General features: G+C 44.2%; 1 protein-coding gene across 2 annotated transcripts in view; it reads left to right on the top strand.

The window, feature by feature from the left end:
• Positions 1-22,215, top strand: part of CDC42 (cell division cycle 42) — a 43,073-nt gene that overhangs the window by 15,217 nt on the left and 5,641 nt on the right. For both annotated transcript variants that reach the window (XM_075906493.1, XM_075906494.1), the window contains exons 2-5: positions 3,974-4,116; positions 14,107-14,179; positions 19,108-19,217; positions 19,330-19,527. In XM_075906493.1, the coding sequence (XP_075762608.1) occupies positions 4,012-4,116; positions 14,107-14,179; positions 19,108-19,217; positions 19,330-19,527 (486 nt within the window). In that variant the 5' untranslated portion in view covers positions 3,974-4,011. The remainder of the gene's footprint in view (positions 1-3,973; positions 4,117-14,106; positions 14,180-19,107; positions 19,218-19,329; positions 19,528-22,215) is intronic.

Genomic DNA, 22,215 nt, shown 5'->3' with positions numbered 1-22,215 from the left:
TATGGCATTTCCACTCTTCTGCACTGCTGTCTGCAGAGTTGAGCTCTGTCAGCAGCCACTACTTTCCAGTGGCCCAGCTCTGAAGGCAGCACAGAAGTAGGATGGCAGTCCCTCACTCCCCTAAAATAACCTTGTGACATCCACCTTTTGGGTCAGGACCTCCCCTTGCTGGTATACCTCATGAAATCTGTATAATATAGTGTAAAGCACACAACCAGATTTCATGTTTCATGATGCATTTTTCATGGCCACAAGTTTGTCTGCACCCTATTTATACTCTTTCCCTTTTTCATATAGAAATTGAATAAAATGAGCCAGTAAATATCACTAAAGCTTAGTTTGTTCACTTCATTTTAGGGATGTAATAATATAGTCGAGTAACCGATAAGCAAAAGCTTATAGGTTAATGCTATAGACTACACGCATTTCCCCCCCCCCCCCCCCCCCAGTACATTTTTTAGCAGGCTGGCCAGCAGCCTGGCTTGTGATGGATCTGCACCCTACCCCTGCTGTGGCTCTGCATTTAAAGTGTATTAGAAGCTGGACGGGTAGGCAGCCTGGCTCCATTTTGGTTCGTACTGGGTCTGGGAGCTCAGATTCCCCCTCCCCAAGACAGAGGTAGCAGCACAGGGAAACAGGCAGCTGGTCTGTGAAGGGAGCTTGTTTTTAAACTGGCTCCCCTTGCAGACCAGGTCCCACCTGGCACTCCATGCTTCTGCCTCTAATAAAGTGGCTGCCACTCCCGCGGAATATAGACTAGTCGACTAACCGATAACATTTCATGAGGTTACTCAGCTATTCAGTTAACCAATATTTAACATCCCTACTTCATTTCCTACACAGCTTTCTCTTGTCCCTTATCTTCTCTGATCTTCAGCTTCTTCCTTTGCCTTATTTCTTCAACAGCTAACCATTGGGTATGGTATTGCCAGCAGTTACAATGGTGTTGCTTTTGCATCTGAGTCCATGTATGTCCATAATGCAATTCTGCATCCTAGATTAAATGAATCACCGTAAATCAGTGGTTCTCAAACTGTGGGTCAGGACCTCAGTGTGCTGTGATCCTATTTTAATGGGTTCACTGGGTTGCTCTTGGACTTGCTGGGTCTTAAGGCTAAAGCTGGAACCTGAGGACTTCAACCATGGGTTTCAGAGCTCAGGCTTCAGCTTTGGCCCTGGGTAGCAGGCAAAGTTCCTGCTAAGCTGCCTGTCCAGGCAGCTTTTCATTAAGCCCTATGCAGGGGCTCAGGGCCACAGTGGGGAGAGATGCCTCTCCCAAGCACCAAAGATGCTACTGCAGGCAGAGAGGGATTCCTGCCTGCCAGCCCCAGCAGGGAGCAGCTGGGGCAGCTCTGTGATGGGGCCAGCAAGGAAGTGGCCAGTGCAGCAAGTCTGGCTCCTGGGGAGGAGGAGCAGGACCATGGGGCTCTGCATGCTGCAGAGCCTCATGCTTCCCCCTTCTCTAGGAGTCGGACCTGCTCGGTCTTTCCAGGGTGCAGCACAGTTTCCTAGCATAGGCAGAGAGACCCATGAGCAAGAGCCACCTCCCACAAATCCCTCATTCCTGGTCCCATGCCAGAGCTCTCATGCTCTCCTGCACCCCAACCCCTACCTTAGCCCTGCATGCCACCTGTGTTTCCTCTAACTTTTTCCATTCACGTGCTGAATACATTTTGTGTACCTAGGCGTGCATGGACATGCACCATCAGTAGAAATGCATGCTGCTGACTGTCAGTGCTCTGCTAATCAGCAGGGTGGCATTTGTAACTCTCCTGAATGGCCACTCAAGTGCTCAGTTTATGGGGAACACTATAGCCCCTCTGTTCCAATCCTTTGGGTTCATCCCCTAGCCTGAACCCCTCTCCTGCACCCCAACCCCATATTCCCAGAGCACTTGCATCCCATCTGTCTGCTCCAGGCTCGAGCTCCCTCCTGACTCAGAACCCCCGGCCCATTTCCCACTATATGAATTTTATGTGCACCAATATGGAGGTGATGTGTTGCACATCCCTTCTATAGTGTGCATAAGAAATTCATTCTGCTAAGGGATGGGGAGAAAATAGAGGGAACCCTGGTGTCAGGGCTTAGGTTACAGGTCTCTGCATCCAAGATGGCAAAGACTTCATGTGCTTCCCCACCCCCAGGCCAATCAGGGTTTCTGGGAGAGGGAGCATAGAAGTGTTCTGGCCCTGCTCCTTCTGGGGTGGCCTGGGGCCACTTCAAAAATTAGTAAAGTCTTTCTCTCTTCTCTTCCCTCCCCCCCCCCCCCAATCTAAAATTATTGCCCACTCCCGTGCTAGTCTCTTAACCTTAACCTCAGCTATATGTAGGCAAATTGACCTGAATGAGAGGACTAAATCCATCAATAATCATTTTGAACACTAACCCTGCACTTCCCTCAGGCAAAATTATTGAAACTAAGTATTGAGCACATCAGTGGAGTATGGTTTGTCATTAGATTAGTTGTTGGCATTTTTGCTGCCTATGTATGTTTCTGATTTTATCACGTCTGTATAGGTTAGCTAATTTCTATTTCTTTGGTTTTTTTCCTTTTCTGGTACTAGCCAAAGAATGATATGGAGTAGAGGATTGATGTCATTGTCTAGCATGCCTACATAATTCTTCCAAAGAGTAGAGTTTAAAGTGTATGAAAGAAATGACAGTGTAGGAGTGAAAAGTCAGATGTTTTACATCTTGTTCTGAGTATATCTCTATCATTTCCTAAAATTGGCTTAATTGTTATGCACCCATGACAGTTGGCTCAAAAGATAAGGTTACAGTGAAGATCCCATTGGAAGCCTTATTTTTACTAATCACTGAAAATGTTTGATCTACATTTTTCCAGATCTATTCAGAAGACAAACATTTGAAGGAAAACTTCATTACTTTCACACTGATGAAGAATCACATTATGAAAATGCAGAGTGCATTGAAATACTCAGTTCCTTTCAGTTATTTAAATTCAATCCATCTAAACAGAAAAAAACATTGACACCCTAACTAAGGCTGTGTCTACACTACAGACCTTACAGCAGATGACTGTACTGATGAAATGTGTCCCTATCAGGATATCCTGCCAACATAGGACTGGTACTTTTCCCAGTGAAACTTGTTAGGTGTGTGTGTGTGTGTGTGTGTGTGTGTGTGTGTGTGTGTGTGTGTTTTAAATACCCTGACCAAAAAAGTATTAGACAGAAGTGGTAGTGTAGACCAGCTGTTCTCAACCTTTTCTTTTCTGAGTCTCCTTCAACATGCCTTTAAAATTTCACACACCATCTGTGCCGCCACAACTGGATATGCAAAGACACAGTTGACTAAAAGCTGGGCCTGGCAGTAGATGGTGGAAACAGGGCAACTGTCCAGGGGGCACTAGGAAGATAAATTGCTCAGGCTTCAGCTTTCTGTTTTGGGCCTCATTGAGTTTAACCAGCCCTACTCTCTGGATTATTTTGGCTGACCCCCTGAAATCTGCTCACAGCCTCCTGGAAGTTCCAAGACTGCTGTTTGAGAACAACGATGTAGTTTGTAGACAAAGCATAAATTAGTTCTGTCGTGGTCCAACCCTGTACTCTTCAGTTAATTTGCTTTGCTATGTAGGTAAGTAAAATGGACCTCTGGACATGCTTCTGAGAAGGCTGCTTTTCAGACTCTCTCCCATGTGCGCCCCCGCTTTCATGCTCCCTCCCTCTTTCATGCTGTTTGTCACCATTTGGAGGCAAGATGCCATCTAGCACCTTAAATTGACCAATAGGTGTGCTGTATAGAACACTTTTAATCTTAGTCCAGTGGATATTGTCTAGCATGGTTAAATCAGTATCTTCTGGCCTATTTGAAGTTTGTGTGAAACTGAGTGGCTACAGTGCTTGGAGATGCTCGCTCTGTTGTTGAGTCTGTTCAGTGAAACTGGGTTGCTAATGACAGTGCTTTTCTGTTAGAAAGTAAGCAAAAACTCTATTTTCTTTTATTCCCTTAGATTCATTATCGGATTTGATATACTAACGGACTTCAGCTATGCAGACAATTAAATGTGTAGTTGTGGGTGATGGTGCTGTCGGTAAAACATGTCTCTTAATTTCTTACACAACAAACAAATTCCCATCAGAATATGTACCAACGGTGAGTATAAAGGGTGACCGTTTCATTGTTTTTTTGAGTGTTCAGCGTGGGGGGAAGGAAAAGCATAATTCCTGTAGTTAATGTATAATTTATATGCCATTATGTTCATATGCTCCTCCCAAATCTTTCTTTATCACATCTCTCTCTCTCTACTTGGTACCTGGATCTGACCTCTCATGACAAATTAGGAAACAATGTGTTCAAGGCACATTCTGCTTATAAGCAAAAGTTGCAGTAGCTTCTGTATTGCTTCCCTCTGTGTGTGCGCGCGCACGCATCTGAATGATCTGTTCTTGCTGCATAGCCTTCACCTGACAACTAACCCTCTCATTGTTTGACAGTACAAGTGGGAGCTGTATGTGGATTATTTCAAACTCAGTAACTTTATGAGCAGAAAGAGCACATGAGCTCTTAAACGAAGAATGGGGAATTTATGGCAAGCCTTGAACCAGCCTGCCAGGCTTGAGGCTCCCCCTTTTCCCCAGTGGTGCGGGTGCTTCAACCCCGTGGTGAGTTTGAGTCTTGGCACATCCCTGAGAGACGTTGAGCATGCTTCTCTGTTGGATGCCAGGTCAGTGAGGGTTTTTCCCTCCTTCATTGGAGGGCCTTGTCAGTGAGATTTTTATCTCCTTCTGACCTGTGTGTGTGGTCCTGACCCCCAAAAAGATTCCCCACTCCTGTCTTATACAGAGACAAAACAGCAACAATTGTTTGTTTCCAGTCTTTGGAGACCCCAGACTTGTGAGAGCATTCTTGAAGTAGTTCTCCTTAGGATGTCCATCTTCGCAGCTGTGCAGGAACATGCATTAAGTGGTCATGAATATTCCAACTGCCATAGTTTCTTGCAACTGTAATATGCAGACCTGGACCCCACTGCCTAGTGTCTTGATAGCTTCCTATATTTTACCAACTCTGCCTGTAAATTGTACCTTTTTGTAGTATTGGTACTTTAGGGTAGTGTTGACTTGCTAAACTGAAGTTTTAGAAACTGCAGGCCTCATTCACAGAGTTCAGACAAGGACTGACATGGTGGTTCTATGTGCTTAAAATAGGGATATTTCCAGGTCATTTTTTCCAGCCTCAAATCCACATGCTCTCACCGTGAGCATGTGCATTTGAGGCTGTCTTTTTGGAGTCATACTCTTGAGTCCTATTCAGTTTGCAAGATCTTGAGTCTGAGAATAGGAAAAGAAGCAGAACCACATACAGGCTCTCCTACTGCAAGAGATTTTGGCAAGCAAGTCTTATGGTTCTGAGGCTTTCATTACCTCATTTTCTCTGATGGACTCTTTACTCATCTGGGGGCTAAGATGTGGTAGAGGTAGCCAGATGCTTAAGATTCAGGAATCAAGGCAAAAGAGTTTGACCAGCAGGATTCAGGTATCCATATAGTTCCATCTCCAGTTTAGATTCAGAAGAAACATTGAAAGGTTGTGGCTGCAGAAGATCTATCTGGTAGCCGTAGTAAGGGTTGTCTGAGTGGTTCTATTCCCCTCTCTGGTCCTGAAATCAGAGCTGAAGGAGGCATCTAGAATCCCTTCTTCCTTTCTTTTGGAGGAGGAAAAAAATCACTAATTGAGAGTGCAGAGGTAGCAATACAAGCTTCTGGTTCTGTGGGAACTGTCTACCAACCCTCAGTTTGGATTCCTAGTTCTCCTTCAAGTGATGGTGCACACATACATTCCATTGTAGATATGTGCACACACAATGCACTTGTGTTGGAGACTTGTCAGGAGTATCACTAGTCAGTGCATGTGTCCCTGTTCTCCTTATGCTCCCCCTCTTGTTCTCTTACTGTTTGTGGCAAGAACTGGGGCTCCACTTCAGTGTAGCTTTGGTCAGCCAGCTTTAGAAAACTTTCTGTTCAGTTATTACACTAAGTGTAGTTTAATGTCAGTAGTGTAGAATAGTATAGTTAGACACTATTACTACCAGAAAAATTTACTAGGAAGAAATCCCAGGTTCTAAACATTTTGCCATGCTATCCTTATCAGGTGGGCTCGAGTTGTCAGTAGGAGGTGCTTTTCCATTGACTTCCCATATGCTTCTCAGAGGTGGAACACAAACTAGTGGGAGTGCGCACTCCCATTGATTTAGCATGTTTTCGCCAGACCCACTAAATCAACAATGCTGCATCAATAGCAGTGCCAGTTGAGCTGATAGTGTAGACATGGCCTGAGAAGCAGTGAGAGTATCACTTTAAGGCACATCTTGTGCAGAAGGCAATAAGGGCAGTGTTGGACATATTTCTCATTCATGGTCCAGGGATCACTGGATTGAGTTAGTGTGCTCCTTTAGCTTCATCTGACTCTAAAGATAAGTCTGGGAGTGAACACAATGTTGTCTGGGTTGCAGGGTTCTAAATGATCAGACGCCTGAAAGACCTCTAAGTCTAGGGCCTCTCTTCTAGTAAGTCCTCCAGTACCAGTTCAAAGCGTCACAACTTGAAGCACTCACTAGTTTGGTCAGAGATGGCGGCATCGTCCCCACCGCCATAATGGCGGTTGGGGGGGAGGGGGGGAAGGAGGCGCAGCAAAGTTGAAACCCAAAGACTTCAGTCCCAGGTGGGTGGCCTGTAACCTAAGCTTGCCACTCAGGTCTGAAGCCCCAGCTTAGGCAAATTTAATGCCAGTCTTGATGATCTCATTAAAATGGGGTCATGAACCACTTTTGGATCCCAACCGACATTTTGAAAAGCATTGCTCTAGTCTAGATCCTCTTTCCAACTCGCATCAGTTTCCCCATAAGAAAGTGACCAAGATGTCCTATCTTTGATGTAGTGGGCCTTTCTCATCAGACATCTTCAAAGCAATCCTTTTTGACATTTTGGTCAAGGACCGTATACCAACAATATCATTTGGGTCAGATCGCTCCCATTTATACTGTGCTTGATAAAACAGCATCACATCAGACAGGTGTATGTTCACCATGGTTAAGGACGGCTATGCTATCAGTTCCTTTTAAGGACCCACATTCCTGATCCCTCTTCAGAGACCCCCATCATGTTCAAGTGCAATGGTCTTTTCTGGAATTGAGAGCAATGAAGAAATTCCTTACTAACAGGACAGGAAAGGGTTCTATTGCTAGTACTTTCTGATTTTGAAGAAATCTGGGCTTCTTAAAGAAGAACAGATGCATTAAAAATATCATGTTCAAGATGCTTGCCATTGCTTTTGTCTTTCCTTGGTAGTTGTCCTTGATTTGTGTTTTAACAAGAAGTATACTTGCACACTGTGAGATGCCCTTCCCACATTAATTGCTTTCAGTTTGCACTAGGGACCAACCGCTTACCAGTACACAGTGATCTATTTTGCTTAGTCATAAGTCTCAAGGGTTTTCACTACTTGTACGTAAGTGTTAGCCGCATGCCTGTCATTTGGGCATTCAAACTTTCATACCTTGGACAACTGGTTGATGTGGGCATCATCAGGAGACCAGATCCAGAGTCCTAGTCATAAATGACTGTCATGGTCACATCTTTAAGCTGTATTGTTTCAGACAGACACTAAACTTGAAGAGGTCTTAAGGTGCAGCCCACTAAATGTATGTCTTGTACAGGGGCATGCCTCAACAGCCATGGTCTACCTCCGTCTGGAAAGGTCTCAGTCTATAGCATCCCTTTCCAGTGACCTCAGATTTAGCCATATAATGCCTGCCTGCAGTCCCTAGGCTATGTATCCTTGTGCACCTAGGAAACTCCTTGCCAGATTTCACTATCTCTGTATGCAAGCCTGGCTTCCATTGGTATATTGTCCTACCAGGCATTGTATAAATATGCAGATATGCGTACCTGTCCAGGTTCTTCACTTCTGGACTGTTTGCAAACAGATTTCCCTTTTCTCCTCCAAATCAATATTGACCTACCACAGTCCCAGTCCCATTTTAGTCACCTTCAAACACACACTCTTTGGTCATGTGACTAGGCATCCCTCCAAATAAACATGTTGGAATTTGGAGCTGTTTGTCAGGTCTCTGAAGTATTCAAGCTCTCCATTGAAAACCAGGTTTCCTTTGCACAGACAACAGCACTGCCATGTTTTATCTGAATAAACAGGAAGGTATAAGATTGATTCAATTAGTCCAGCAGGCAGTTCTCTTTTGGAATCTGTGCATTCACCAGTGTTTCTCTGAAGTCGGTTCACCTTCCAGGTGTCAAACACACAAGCAGATTCCCTTAGCAGCATTTTCACAGCCTGTCAGGCCTTTCTGACATCCTCTCCCGATTTCCACTGCCTCCTCCCCTATGCTGTAGGCACATGGTAGTGGACTTGTTTGCAGCCATCCTTCACAACAGATGCATGAGTTTTTGCTCAGACAGGTTCGATCAGAGATGCATTTCTTTCTCATTGCTTTTATTACCACAGTTTTCAGGAACCGGAAACAGGACAAAACATTTCACTGCTGTGGCCAAGACCAATGTTGGTACATGGATTGCCTCTCCACAGGCTCACTGATAACGTCACCAATAGTTGTACATGTTCTTCACAGAACTAGGGTGAATCTGTGTATTCAAATCTCTCTCTGCCTTACTTCATGAATGATCCCAGGTTGAACACTCATGAGAAACTATGATCCTAGTAGGTTCAGACTCTTCTGGTGAGTAGCAGAAAGGAGCTTGCCAGAGCTACATTTGAAATTAAAGTTGAGATTCCCCCTCCCCCTTTGGGATCAGGCTTTCAAAATATTGCTGCATCCTAGTCCAGCTGTGCATAACTGCAGTATCTTCTACATTTGAAATCCTCTGGTTTCTTGGCTCGTTTGAGAGTTTACTTGGCTTCTGTTTTGGTATTATCTGCCAATATGTGGGTTTTCCATTTTTTTCCTTACTTTTTTGTTTTGAGATTTTTTTTCAAAAGGCCAAGTTAGTACTTACCTTCCATGTCTGCTCTGGTAGCTATGAGCTTCCCTATCTGTATTGTCTGTGAAGATCACATTTTTAGTGGCAATTGCTTCCATGAGGAGGATTTCAGAATTTGAAGTTCTTCTTGCTGATCCTCCTTTTACAGCCTTTCGTAATGACAAGGTGTTCCTTAATACACGTCCTAAGTGTATGCCTATGGTAGTGTCAGCCTTCCATCTAAATCAGACTAGTAACCTTCCAATGCTTTTCATTAAATGGCATTCCTGTAAGGCTCAGGAAACTCCATTGGATGTTCATAGAGTTCTGGCATTTAATTTGGGCTATACTAGATCCTTTAGATCAGGGCGACTCAACTTTGGAAGCCCCGGGGGCCACAATGATACTCACAGCACATGCTGAGGGCCGTAACTTAAGTGTGGTTGCATATACATACAAATATATATGCAAATAGCTTATATCACACTGGGGGCATGAATACAACAATTAAGGCAAGATTACACAACACACAGGTCCCATTTAAGTCAGTTCTGCTGATATTAATAAAATGCAATATTTACCAGATTTCCACCCATATGACAGCCCAGGAATTTAACTACTAAAATGCATATCAACTGAAGACCATTATATTGACTACATTTTTTTTGTCTCCCACCTGTGGGCCACGTCTTGAGTCCCACATAAACCCAAACCACACTGCGGGCCGCAAACAAATGTTGAGTAGCCCTGCTTTAGATCCATAGAGCTGGAAGAGCCCTCAGGAGGTCATAGAGTCCAACACGAACTAAATCATCCCAGCCAGGGCTTGGTCATGCTAGGACTTAAAAACCTCTAGGCATGGAGATTCTAGCACCTGTATAGGGAATCCATTCCTAGTGAAATAATGTTTCCTAATATCCAACCTAGATCTCCCCCACTGCAACTTGATCTTCAAGATTCTCTGTAGCCTTTGTTGAAAGCCACAGATCACCCTCGATTTTGAGCCTGACCTCCCAACATTTCAGATTCACATTGGATGTCAGAGGCTGGTCTGGCGAGCCTCAAGGTTCAAGGTGAAGAAGGCAAGAAAAAAGTAGAGAGCCCTTTTTGCTGGCTGTGCTCAAGGAGAGGCATATAAAGCAAGCTGACAAGATAGAGTAGAGCAAGAATAGTCGACTTATTTTTCCCACTCCTTTTCACTTTACTGCATCTAACCAGCTTTCATTATTCCCCTCTAAGAGCATATTATGCAATGAAGGAAGGGAAAATTGCAGAGAAGTCCAGGGTATTCACTATCTCTTGATAATACCTTGGCAGCAAAGGAGCTATAGATGTATCCTTGAGGAGAACTGGGGGAAGGTCAGGGGCTCGGATTCTGCCATAGGTGTTTGCTGTTACCGTAGGTAGAAGGGCTATCTGAATCTGAGATGGAACAGATCCATCAAGTCCCTCAAGTTCAGGATGCTGAGCTTGAGCAGTCCTATCCTAAGATGGTTGGGCAGGTCTTCATCTAAAAATACTAGCCTCTCCAGAGCCATCTGACAATTGCACCAGAAAGCTCTTTGACTGTTGGGAAAGATTTTGTTGGTACAGAGGGTAGCCTTTGCTCTATCCATGGCACCAATGGTGTTCAAACTGCTTATCGAATGTAATTCTGTATCTTACCCTACCTGTACCTCTGGCCAATTCAAGCATGATTCAGCCAGGCCTTTGCTGAATGACATCATGTTCTCTGTTGCAGATTCTTGGTCTGCAAATAAATTGGGGTGGGGAGAACTTACACAGTTGTATGTTGGAGAAAATCCTACAAGGAGCAGTAGTTCTGGACCAGTCTCTGGCAGAAGCCTTTCTGCTAGAGCCGCCCTTCATCCCCCCCCCCCAGCCCCTCCTGCTGCCACGAGGGAGGGGGCAAGCCCTGCACTGTTCTCTCCCTCTTCTCTCCTCCCCTCCCCCCCTCCGTCTAGCCACAAGGAGGGAGGGGGTGAGGCCCCGGCTGGAGGATTGCACTTTAAAACTCTGTCAGTCGCCCACCACGTGGAGGGCAGCTGCTGAAGGTACAGCCAGCCCCGGGGTCTCTCTCAGTTGGGGGGGCCTCTTCACCAGCCCCCCATTGCTGGATCCCCACAGTTCCCCCCTTCTCCCCCCCCAAGCCCACCAGCAGCAACAGCTTACCTTCAGTGCTGCTGCTGCTCAGGAGCAGAGTTACGTGATTGTTCCACAGAGGATCCTTTTTATGTATATAGGAAGATATCCTCTGTGCAGGGAAAATATTTCTGGTGAATACTTTCCTTGCATTTGAAAGAGGAATTCCTTCCAACTTGGCTCATTCCTCTGGTCATTGAAAAGATAACGTTGAGAGAGAGCATTTTTTTTCATTTCTGCCAGCGATGCCATAGCCATCCTGAAGATCAACTTTATAGAGCAGTCACATTGTTCGTGTTTGTTTGTGTAGTGCTAATACCTAGAGGCCAGGACACCATTGAGTACCATCCAGACAGATTTTTTTCCGCAATTTCACAATGTAATTGTAAGGATCATGACCCAAAAAGGAGTTGAATATGGGGATTGCCACAAGATCATTGTAGTGAGGGCTTGTGTACTGTTAAGCTTCTATGCTGCTGCTGGTGGCTGGGCAGTTGGAATGGCAGTGGCTGGCCAGGAGCCTAGCTCTGAAGGAGGAAAAAGAGCGCTAGCAGCAGTCCTGAAATGAGGATGGCGTGGTATAGTATTGCCTCTGACTTCTGTGCTGCTGCTTTTAGAGCAGGATCTTCTGTCATCAGCTTCACTCTCTGGCCGTGGTGCTGCCTTCAGAGCTGAGTGCCCTGGCCAACAGCCGTCATTCTCCAGCCATGGACCTCTGAAGGCAGCACAGAAATGAGGGTGGCAATAGCCTTACAATGTCCTTGCACCCCTCTGACGCTCCCTTCTGGGTCAAGACTCCAATTTGAGAAATGCTGGTCTCCGCATGAAATCTGTATAGTATAGTTTAAAAGCACACACAAGACCAGATTTCATGATCTGTGACAGGTTTTTTGGTTGTGAATTTGGTAGGACCCTAATTATGGAGTTAACTCTGAAAATACTCAGTGGTACACTGCTTAATTGCTGACTTTTTGAATCCTATGCATACCATAATTCACCTAGGAGTTGTACTTGACTCCAAAGGATGAATTACTTGGCTGCCAGCAGTTCAGATTTCAGAAACTCCATTTCATCATAGAGAAGAATTTCCTGGACCTTTATGGAAAATATGGTTATTGTAGCAGCATTTTCTGTTCACCTAATGGCCTGATAAATGTTCCTTCATAGAGAACCTGTTTCATATCTTTGACTCAGGAAAACTCACCTCTGAAAGAAAGGTATCTAAGGTTTTTGAAAGGATCTAGTAACATATCAAGGCAGGAATGCAATTGAGCAGCTAGTTGCTACCAAAGGAAGTGTGGCGTTCACATCCAGTTCAGACCTTTAGCATGATGTCTTCTGTGATGGGCACTATCTTAGGAGAATGAGAATATCACGAGGAATCTCTGGACAAGAGAAAGTTCAAAGAGTATACATTTTCTGCAACTGCGACTGGCTGTGATTGTCGTGATGCCAGTCTGTTGGGGGAAGAGCTGCATAAATGAAATTAGGTAAACACGAGAACAAAAGTTCATAGGGCTACAGTAGTTTGAGGCCAGAAATGATCAATCCCCTTGTCATGTGTCCTGAACCCTGAAATTGAGAGACAGCACAGTTGTACAGTACTTGGTCTTAATAGGCATCGCTCAGTTGTTGCTTTCCCTACATTTTAAAATTTCACCTCAGAAGCTTAGTTGAAAGTGTGGAAACTACATTGTAGACTTTGGGGAGGTGCTGGATATTTTGACAGTTGGATAGGACAATTAAATAAGAACAGCCATACTGGGTTAGACCAACAGTCCATCCAGCCCAGTATCCTGTCCTCCAACAGCGGCCAATAGCAGATGCCCCAGAGGGAGGGAACTCCACTTGCCTCCAGAGAAACAGAGGTTAGGGACACCATCCCTACCCATCCTGGCTAATAGCTATTGATGGACCTAACTTCCATGAATTTATCTAGGTCTTTTTTTTTGAACTTTATTAAAGTCCTAGCCTTCACCACAACCCTGGCAAGGAGTGCCACAGATTGACTGTGCGCTGTGTGAAGAAAAACTTCTGTATGCACTATTCAAGATGTGGGCATACCATGGTTTTATATAGAGGCATTAAGATATTTCTGTCTTATTTTCTCTCCCCTTTTTAATGATTCCTAACATTGTTTGCTTTTTTTGACTGCTACTGCACACTGAGTGGATGTTTTCAGAGAACTATCCACAGAGAGTCCAAGATCACTCTTTTGAGTAGTTGTAGCTAAATTAGTCCCCATCATATTGTACATGTATTTGGGATGATTTTTTTCCAATGTGCATTACTTTACATTTGTCAACAGTAATACGTCTTTTGGGTCCTAAAGTGTAGGGAAGGATGGGAATGTGTAGTGGCAGGGTAGATGGGCACTGAAGCTTGTGGTATCTGAGAGGTGTATATTTCCCTCCCATTTGGGGGTGTAGTGACTCTCTTGAAGTGAAGTGCTTTGAATGCCCTGCTTCCTTTGTAGACATCTAGCTGCCCAGTTGCACTCCTGTCCTGATATCTGCCACTACATCCAGCAATAATGGAGGAGCACATTAACTTAATTCTGCCAGTGATTACAAATGAAATCGCTAACATTGATATTTTAAATTGTTCCAGAACTCTCACTCCATTGAGATCCTGTTTAGAGCTGCATGCTTAAGTATCTCACTCTATTAATTTATGCCCTGTTCATGTTGGGAAGGATTTCTTGTATGTATATGGCCTTAACTTTTTTAAAGGAAAGGTGAGATTGTTGATGTACTGTTTTGTGACAACTTAAAGGTAAGTATAGAAATACTTTGCTATAATTTCTCATTTGATAAGATGGGCATGTGTCTATTTTTTGTTCTAGGACCCTTACCTAAAAGGAGTTTGAAAAATATTGATCTTATTTTAAAATTAAATATTTCTAGAGCAGCAAATTGAGGGGATCTGAAATAGGAATAGGATATCCTATAATGGACAAAATGGCTTGTTTTCAATTCATATGTTGCTTGCTTTTTTCCTCCCTTCTCTAGGTGTTTGATAACTATGCTGTAACAGTGATGATTGGTGGGGAGCCATACACTCTAGGCTTGTTTGATACTGCAGGTAAGACTGTTAACTTTGGCCTCAATCGTTATGAGTGATGGTTGGGACACTATCAACCTAATATTCAGTGAAGGTGCAAACAGCTCTCTGTGTGTAGATTCCTGTTATTGCCATTGATTCTTATCTCCTTTGTTTTAACTACCCAATCTTCAGGTGCTTGCTATTCCCAGTTCTCTTCCTGTTTTTTCCTTTGATATTTCCATACCCTCTGCTCCTTGTTCTCCCTTCTCCCCCTCCCACCCCCCCCAATTTATTTTGGGTCTGCACATGCTAAACTCAAAACTCCAGTCATCTGAAGAAGTGGGCTGTGCCCACGAAAGTTCATGATCCCATCAACATATTTTGCTGGAGACCAGGGAGACGGGCCCCGTTCGTAACTGCGGATCCGACGTAAGGGGACTGCCTGTAGTCTTTTCTAATATCCAACCTGGACCTCTCCCACCACAACTTGAGACCATTGTTCCTTGTTTTGCCATCCATCACTACTGTGAATAGCCTTTCTCTAGCCTCTCTGGAATCTCCCTTTAGATCCGCCCCCCCCTTCACTCTTCTCTTCTGCAGACTAAATAGACCCAAATTTCCCCAGCCTCTCCTCGTAGGTTATATGTTCTGGCCTTCCGCTGGACCCTGTCAAATGTGTCCACGTCCTTTTTATAATGGGGGCCCAGAACTGGACACCATACTCTAGATGTGGCCTCACCAGAGCAGAGTAAAGAGGAATAATCACATCTCTGGATCGCCTGGCAATGCTCCTCTTAATGCAACCTAATATGCCATTAGCCATTAGCCTTGGCTGGACATAACTGTTGACTTATGTCCAGCTTCTCATCCACTGTAATCTCCAGGTTCTTTTCTACAGAAGTGGACCCAGGAGACCTGGGAGGGAACACAGCCTAGAGTCTGTATATGGGGCAGGGAGCCCAGGGCTGGGGTGCAGGTTGGGGTGGGACCGAGGGGCACCCGAGGGACAGGTTGTAACAATGCTTGGGATTCTTCCGTCCCAAGTGCAGGACTCTACACTTGTCCTTGTTGAACCTCATCAGATTTCTTGTGGCCCAATCCTCCAATTTGTCTGTCACTCTGGACCCTATCTTTGCCCTCCAGCATATCTACCTCTCCCTCTAGCTTAGTGTCATCTGCAGACTTGCTGAGGGTGCAATCCATCCCCTCATCCAGGTCATTAATAAAGATTTTGAACAAAACCAGTCCCAGAACCGAACCTTGGGGCACTCTACTAGAAACCAACCACCATCCTGTCATGGAACCGTTGATCACTACCCACTGGGCCCGACCTTCCAGCCAGATTTCTATCCATCTTACCGTCCATTTATTCAATCCACGTTCCCTTAACTTGCTAGCAAGAATATTGTGGGAGACCGTATCAAAAGCCTTGCTAAAATCAAGGTATATCACATCCATTGGCTTCCCCATATCCACAGAGCCAGTTACCTCATCATAGAAGCTAATCGGATTGGTCAGGATGACTTGCCCTTTATGAATCCATGCTGACTATTCCTGATCACCTTCCCCTCTTCCAAGTGCTTCAAAATATATAGTTCCCTGGATTATCCTTCTTCCCTTTCTTAAAGATGGGCACTACATTTGCTTTTTTCCAATCATTTGGGATCTTTCCCGATCTCCATGACTTTTCAAAGATAATGGCCAAAGGCTCCTCAGTGACGTTTGCCAACTCCCCCAGTACCCATGAATGTATTAAGTCCGGACCCATGGATTTGTGTACGTTTAGCTTTTCTAAATAGTTCCTAACCTTAGCTTCCCCCCAAGGGCTGTCCACCTTCATCCCATATTGCGTCACTTAGCACATTAGTCTGGGAGCTGACCTTGTCCATGAATACAGAGGCAAGGAAGGCGTTAAGTACTTCAGCTTTCCCCATATCTGTTGTAGGACTCCTCACTGTAAATGAGCAAATATGAAGAAAACACAGAGAAACGGGGGGATGTTGCCCTATAACAAAGCTAAACTGATTCTTCCCACTTATGTTCTTCATGAGCCTAGGATTTCAGCACAGAAATTATATAGTACAAACTAGATTGAACTACTTCTCATTGCTCCCCAAAATACACAATTGTTCAGATTCAGATAGTGGGAACATTAATGACACTTTATGTTAAATGACTATTACTAGAAATAAAGGGAAAGAGGACTGCTATTATTCAGATCAGCTTATGGGGAAAGTTCAATGCCATTAATGCTATAAATGCTTTACAGTTGTAGAGCAAGTCTTTGCATGTCATGAGAATAGACGAGTCTGTCATGAGAACGACCATATTGGGTCAGACCAAAGGTCCTTTCTTCCAGCACCAGTGCCAAATGCACCAGAGGGAGTGAACAGAACAGGGTAATCAAGTGATCATTCTCCTGTGATCTGTTTCCTGCCCCTGACAAACAGAGGCTAGGGACACCATTCCTACCCATTCTGGCTAATAAGTATTGATGGACGTAATCTCCATGAATTTATTTAATTTTTTATGAACCCTGTTAAAGTCCTGGTCTTCAAAACATCCTCTGGCAAGAAGTTCCACAGGCTGACACTGTGCTGTGTGAAGAAAAAGATAACTTTTCATGTTAATGGGATAGACAAGCTCAACTCTGTGACGTAAATTGTCAAGAAAGTTATAATCAGTCATTTGTACGTGTTGCAAAACTAAGTATAACTGATGTCATTGTTAAATATTCAGTGGGCCTCAGAGCACTGTTTTGCCACTAGAGGGAGCTCCATAAACTAGTTTGCTGAGTATGCATTTGTTGTTGCTTGTTTGTTACAACTATCCAGGGATAAACAGGTGACATTGTTCTCTAAATCTGAATCCAGTACCTTTCCACACTTAACTGTCTTAAAATCCGTCTTTAAATCTGCACCGCATGTTCCAAGGACAAGGCTAGGAGCTTAAATTTGTAACTTTGCTAGATGCTAAGTCATGATCTTGATAGATAAATGTAATGACTGTGTGGCTAATTACAACAGTCTTTAACCCTTAAACATGTCTCTGTCCAATGAGCAAAGGGATGTTAATGGGCACCCTCCCCTTAAATATTTCCTTTAGTTTAGCATTAGTAGTTTGAATATATTCTCTGTTCAACCTTGTATTATCTGTGCACCTTTTCCAGATCTGAGGATGGGCTCTCTGCAGCTTGGAAGCTTCTAGCTTGCCAACAGAAGTTCGTCCAACAAAAGATATTAGCTTGTCCACTTTGTCTTTCTAAAAAGGCAGAGAGATACTGATCATTAAGTACCAAGCTATTGAGTTGGACAAAGTCTGAGAATTAACTTTGTTTGCCCCACAGAAAGGGAGGAACTACTTCATAGTTAAGTTCCCTTTAAGCTGCATGGCCACGCAGCAGCTAGGATATGAATGTTTAATCTGTTCACCTCACTCTTAATGGGTGAGGCTTGTGGGTTAAGGTTGACTAGTGGGAGCTGGAGCAGCTCCCTGTCTGCTATGGGTAAGGGGCTGCTTCCACCCCACGGGTGACTCACTGTGGACAGGGGCTACTCCAGCTGGGCTGGTACATAGGGAAGTAAAACATCAAGTGGTTGGTTAAGGGTATTTTCAATTGAGTGTTTCTGTGAAAGTGCAGGAGAGCCCTGTAGAAACTGGAAAAGTTCTCTTGGCTTCATATTATAATTTGGGTTTCCCCAACTTACACTTTGGAGTAGGCTAACTCTAAGTTTTTACAAGTGCAGGCCTTAAGTAACCGGAGCACATGAACACATAGCTTTGGCTTTTGAAGACAGACCCCTGCTTCAGAGAACTTGCAAATGATGCGAGGTGTTCTGTAAGAAGATGGACTTTAAGTCAATTGGAATATTCTGAAGAGCCAGAACTATAGCAGATAGCAAAGAATTGGCCTTAACAGTTTTCAGTACCTCTCCCCAAACAAATTTTGAAACTTTGACATGACAGGTTAGAACAAGGGCAGGCAAATACCAGCTATGGGTTGGAACCAGTCCGCTAGGGTTTACTCCTGGCAGGCTCCCACCGCTGTATTTACCTGCACGGCCTCAGGGACCAGTGATGGCAGCTCCTATTGGCTGCCGATCACCATTCCCGTTCCTCTTGGCTGCTGCTTGCACTGTTCAGCCTAGCTGGGTCTGCTTGGGAGAAAGTGGGACTCTGAGGCTACATCTAGACTGCACTGCTAAATCAGAAAAAGATACGCAAAGAGGCTCTTTCTTTCGCAATTTGGCACCTGTAGACATGTCAAATTTCGAAAGTGCTCTTTCGAGCCATCCCTTATTTCTCGTAGAATGAGGTTTGCAGGGATGGCGAAACAGTGCATCCGTTCTTTTGAGAGAAATTTCAAAAAAGCAGACGTGTTCCTTCTATGTGGCATTGTTATTTTGGGATCCCTCCGGGGGAATCCCAAAAAAGCCAATGCAGTCTAGACATAGCCTGAGTCACCTTTCTCCCAGCACCCATTGCACCATCTTATCTCCACCCACCCGCTATTACTGCTACCAACCCCATCAGCTCTGTCTTCACTGTCTGTCTGCAGGATCAGGATTCAGGAGGAGACACCTGATTAGTAGAGCCCTACTGCTGGGCTCCAGTAATTAGGCAGTGCACACCTTTGTTCTCTGGTGCGTGGCTGCGCAGGCATGCATTTTAGAGGGAGCTATGGTCTGAAGGCTATGCTTTCTAAAAATTGTTGATTTGATTGCTATATAACCTGTATGATGTAACTTGACTTCTCCCAGAGAAAGGACAGTGGGTGGTGGACTACTGATGGTTATCTAATGGTTTAAGGTAAAGCAAAATGTCTTTTTATTGGAATTCAAATTGAATATGCAACTCTTCAATGTATTTGTTTTCTGACTGAAAGGGAATCCCTCTCTAGGAGACTTCTGAAGGCTCCCCTTCTAATGCTGCTGTTCCTCTTTTTTTTTTTTTTTTTTTTTTTTTAGGACAGGAAGATTATGACAGATTACGGCCCCTCAGCTACCCACAGACAGATGTGTTTCTGGTTTGTTTTTCAGTGGTTTCTCCCTCTTCATTTGAAAATGTGAAAGAAAAGGTTGGTCAGATGTTACTACCTGCAACTGAAGTTGTAGCAAGGCTTCGAGCAATATTATTTGAAGTGACCTCAGGGACTTGAATAGTAACCATACTTGTTTTGTCTCCTTTAGTGGGTACCTGAAATTACTCACCACTGTCCAAAAACCCCTTTCCTGCTTGTTGGGACCCAAATTGACCTCAGAGATGACCCCTCAACAATTGAGAAGCTTGCCAAGAACAAGCAGAAGCCCATAACTCCAGAGACTGCTGAAAAACTGGCCCGGGACCTGAAAGCTGTCAAATATGTGGAGTGTTCTGCACTCACACAGGTGAGAATTGTCCATGAAACCTCTCTTGTGGCTATGTTCGCTTCTCACTTTTCTTTCTCCCTCACAGCTATGGAATACAGCCTGTTCAAAAGGTAAGGAGAATACACTTTCTGCTGGTACAGATGCAAAATGGTTGAGTAGAAAGGAAGTTTCTGAGGAATTAGAAGTGGCATAAAGAGAATCCTAGCCTGGAGAGTAAGCGATATCTAGAAGGGAATGGGAAATGCGTGGTTGGAGAAGGCATCTCATGCCTGGCTTGTTCTTTGTTGGAGGAACTGCAGTGTAGTGTTAATCACTTTGAGTCCTTTTACATTTGGACAGCGTGTAGATTAGGTACAGGATGACTTTTATCATTTAGTAAAGCAGAGACTTATTGCCAAGGCAAGTTTTATTTAGGGATGCAAAATCCCATTTAACTGGCTAGCGGGTTAATCATATTGTTTAACCAAGAGGGGACAAGCGGAGGGGCCGCTCCATCCCAGTGGGGGTAAGGGGTAGGCCACTCCCACTGAATGACCCCTGCTCACTGTTAGGGAGGAGCGGCCCTCCCACCACAGGCAGGGGCTGCACTGCTTGGGCCACAAGCAGCCCCTGTCGGTGGCAGGCCAGGTCATCCTGCAAGCAAGGACTGCTCCAGCATCCCGGTCCGAGCAGCCGCTGCCTGCAGGGTGCTTGGGCCTGCCGTGCACAGGCTGCCGGAATGCCAGAGCAACCCCTGCCTGCAGAGTGCTTGGGTCTGCTGTGGACAAAGGCTGCACTGGTGAGGATTGGTGAGCCATTAAGGGCGAGTCTTCTTGCTTGTGTTCCAGCTTTGTGTATGTGCGGAACTGTAGAAGGATCTGAGATAAGAAATACTAACTTTTCTCAGTTCCATGCATTGCCTTGCCCAATATCTAGAGTCTGCAGCCTTGTCTGTTACACATTTTGTAAATTCCACCTTACTGTCAGATTTATTGAAAGCTTTCAAGGGCAAAAGGGAACATTATGGTCATTTTGTCTGACCTCCTGTGTGACCCAAGTCATAGGACATCCCCAAAGTAGTTTATAGAGCAGATCTTCAAGGAAAACCACCTTTATTTTAAAAATGCAGCAATGAAGAATTTACCTTGACCTTTTGTAAGCTATTCCAAAGTTTAATTACCCTCACTAGAAAGAAAGATGATGCCTTCGTTGTTCAGCTTTCAGCCTTTGCTAGATCGAAAAGTCATCAGTTACCCTTTGTTTCCTGTGTGGGTATTTACAGGTTGTAATCAAGGCCCCCCTAACAAGCTGTCACAATTGGGCATATTTTTAACCCTTTCATCATTCTTGTGGCACTTTCCTGAACTCTCTCCAGTTTATCAACATCCTTGAATCGTGGTCACCAAAACTGGGCACTGTGTTGGAGCAGCAGTTGCACCAGAGCCAAATGCAGAGGTAAAATAACTTCTGTGCTCCTACTCAAGTTTCCCTTATTTATGTGTCCCAGGATTGCATTAGTTCTTGGCCACAATGTTATATTGGCAGTTTGAAGTTCAGCTGGTAGTGACTCAAATAGGCTGTGGTAAACAGTTTCCCAAGAAGATTTAAATCAAGGTTTTCTACTTGCTACTGGTTCTACAGCATGTGAACCAGGTTCTAGTGCATTCTTGCTGAGCTGTATGTCCCAGGAACTTTTTCTTAACCGTAGCAGTGAAATGTAGGCAACTCTCCTGAAATGACCTTGAGTTCTTTTACTTACATTTTGCAAGCTTTGAACAGATGCAGCATAAAGTCGTTGTTTTTAAATTATATGGCAGCACTAGAGTTGTTGGAGCAAGAACTCCTTTCTTACCAGATTCAGCTGTCATCAGTTCTGTTCAGTATGCTCCAGATATTGAAATAGTAGCGTTATACTCAGATTTGCAAGAGAAGACATTTCTGTATTTCCTGGGGTTCTGTTTCTTGTTTTCCATATGTTCTAGAAACAGTAGGTTAGTTTGTAAGACACTGACTTTCCGATCATCTGAGAGCTTTATTCCTCAGGGGTTCCCCTTTTTTTTTAGAGAGCATCAAAATATGCATGAATAGCAATCTGGAGGTGAGAGCAAACAAGTCTTTACTTCAGAGACCCAAATGCATGCACAGTGGATCCATAGCGTTCTTGTTATTCAATATGAGGCTTCAGATTCATGCCCAGTAAGAAGCAGTGTTGCCTAATGCATAGAGTAGCAGCCTGGGGGATCTGAGTTCCTGGCTCTCATTGGCTTGCTGGGTGACTCTGGGCAAGTTGTTTTTCCCTTATAATGAAAATACAGAAAATGTGAATGGCCTCTTGTAAAGCACTTTGAGATCTATGGATGAGAAATGCTACATAAGATATGGTGGTATTGTGTTGACATTCCCATCAATAGATAGAAACCTTTCATGCCTCATTTCCATGGATTGCTGTTCTACTGACTGTCTGCTCCTTTAAAGTGAGTAGTTAGTGGTTTTTTCCAGAACTTTGAGAGAAAGGGGATGGGTAAATATCTCTAAATGAAGCTGCTCCCCTGTGCACTAATATCTTTTTCACCACAGTTAGTTGGTGGTTAGCAGGAGCAAACAAAGTGTTTTCTTAAGGTCTTTTGTATGACCAAATATGCTTTCTTGTTATGCACCTCTAAACTTGTCCAAGAATTCTTAATGGAAAAAATTGTAGGTCCATCACGTTTTTTCTTCTCTCTTCCC

Source organism: Pelodiscus sinensis, chromosome 23 (genome assembly GCF_049634645.1).
Source record: "Pelodiscus sinensis isolate JC-2024 chromosome 23, ASM4963464v1, whole genome shotgun sequence".
NCBI classification, from domain to species: Eukaryota; Metazoa; Chordata; order Testudines; family Trionychidae; genus Pelodiscus; species Pelodiscus sinensis.
Note: the sequence above shows the minus strand (reverse complement) of the source record. Positions and strands in the feature narration are given on the sequence as shown.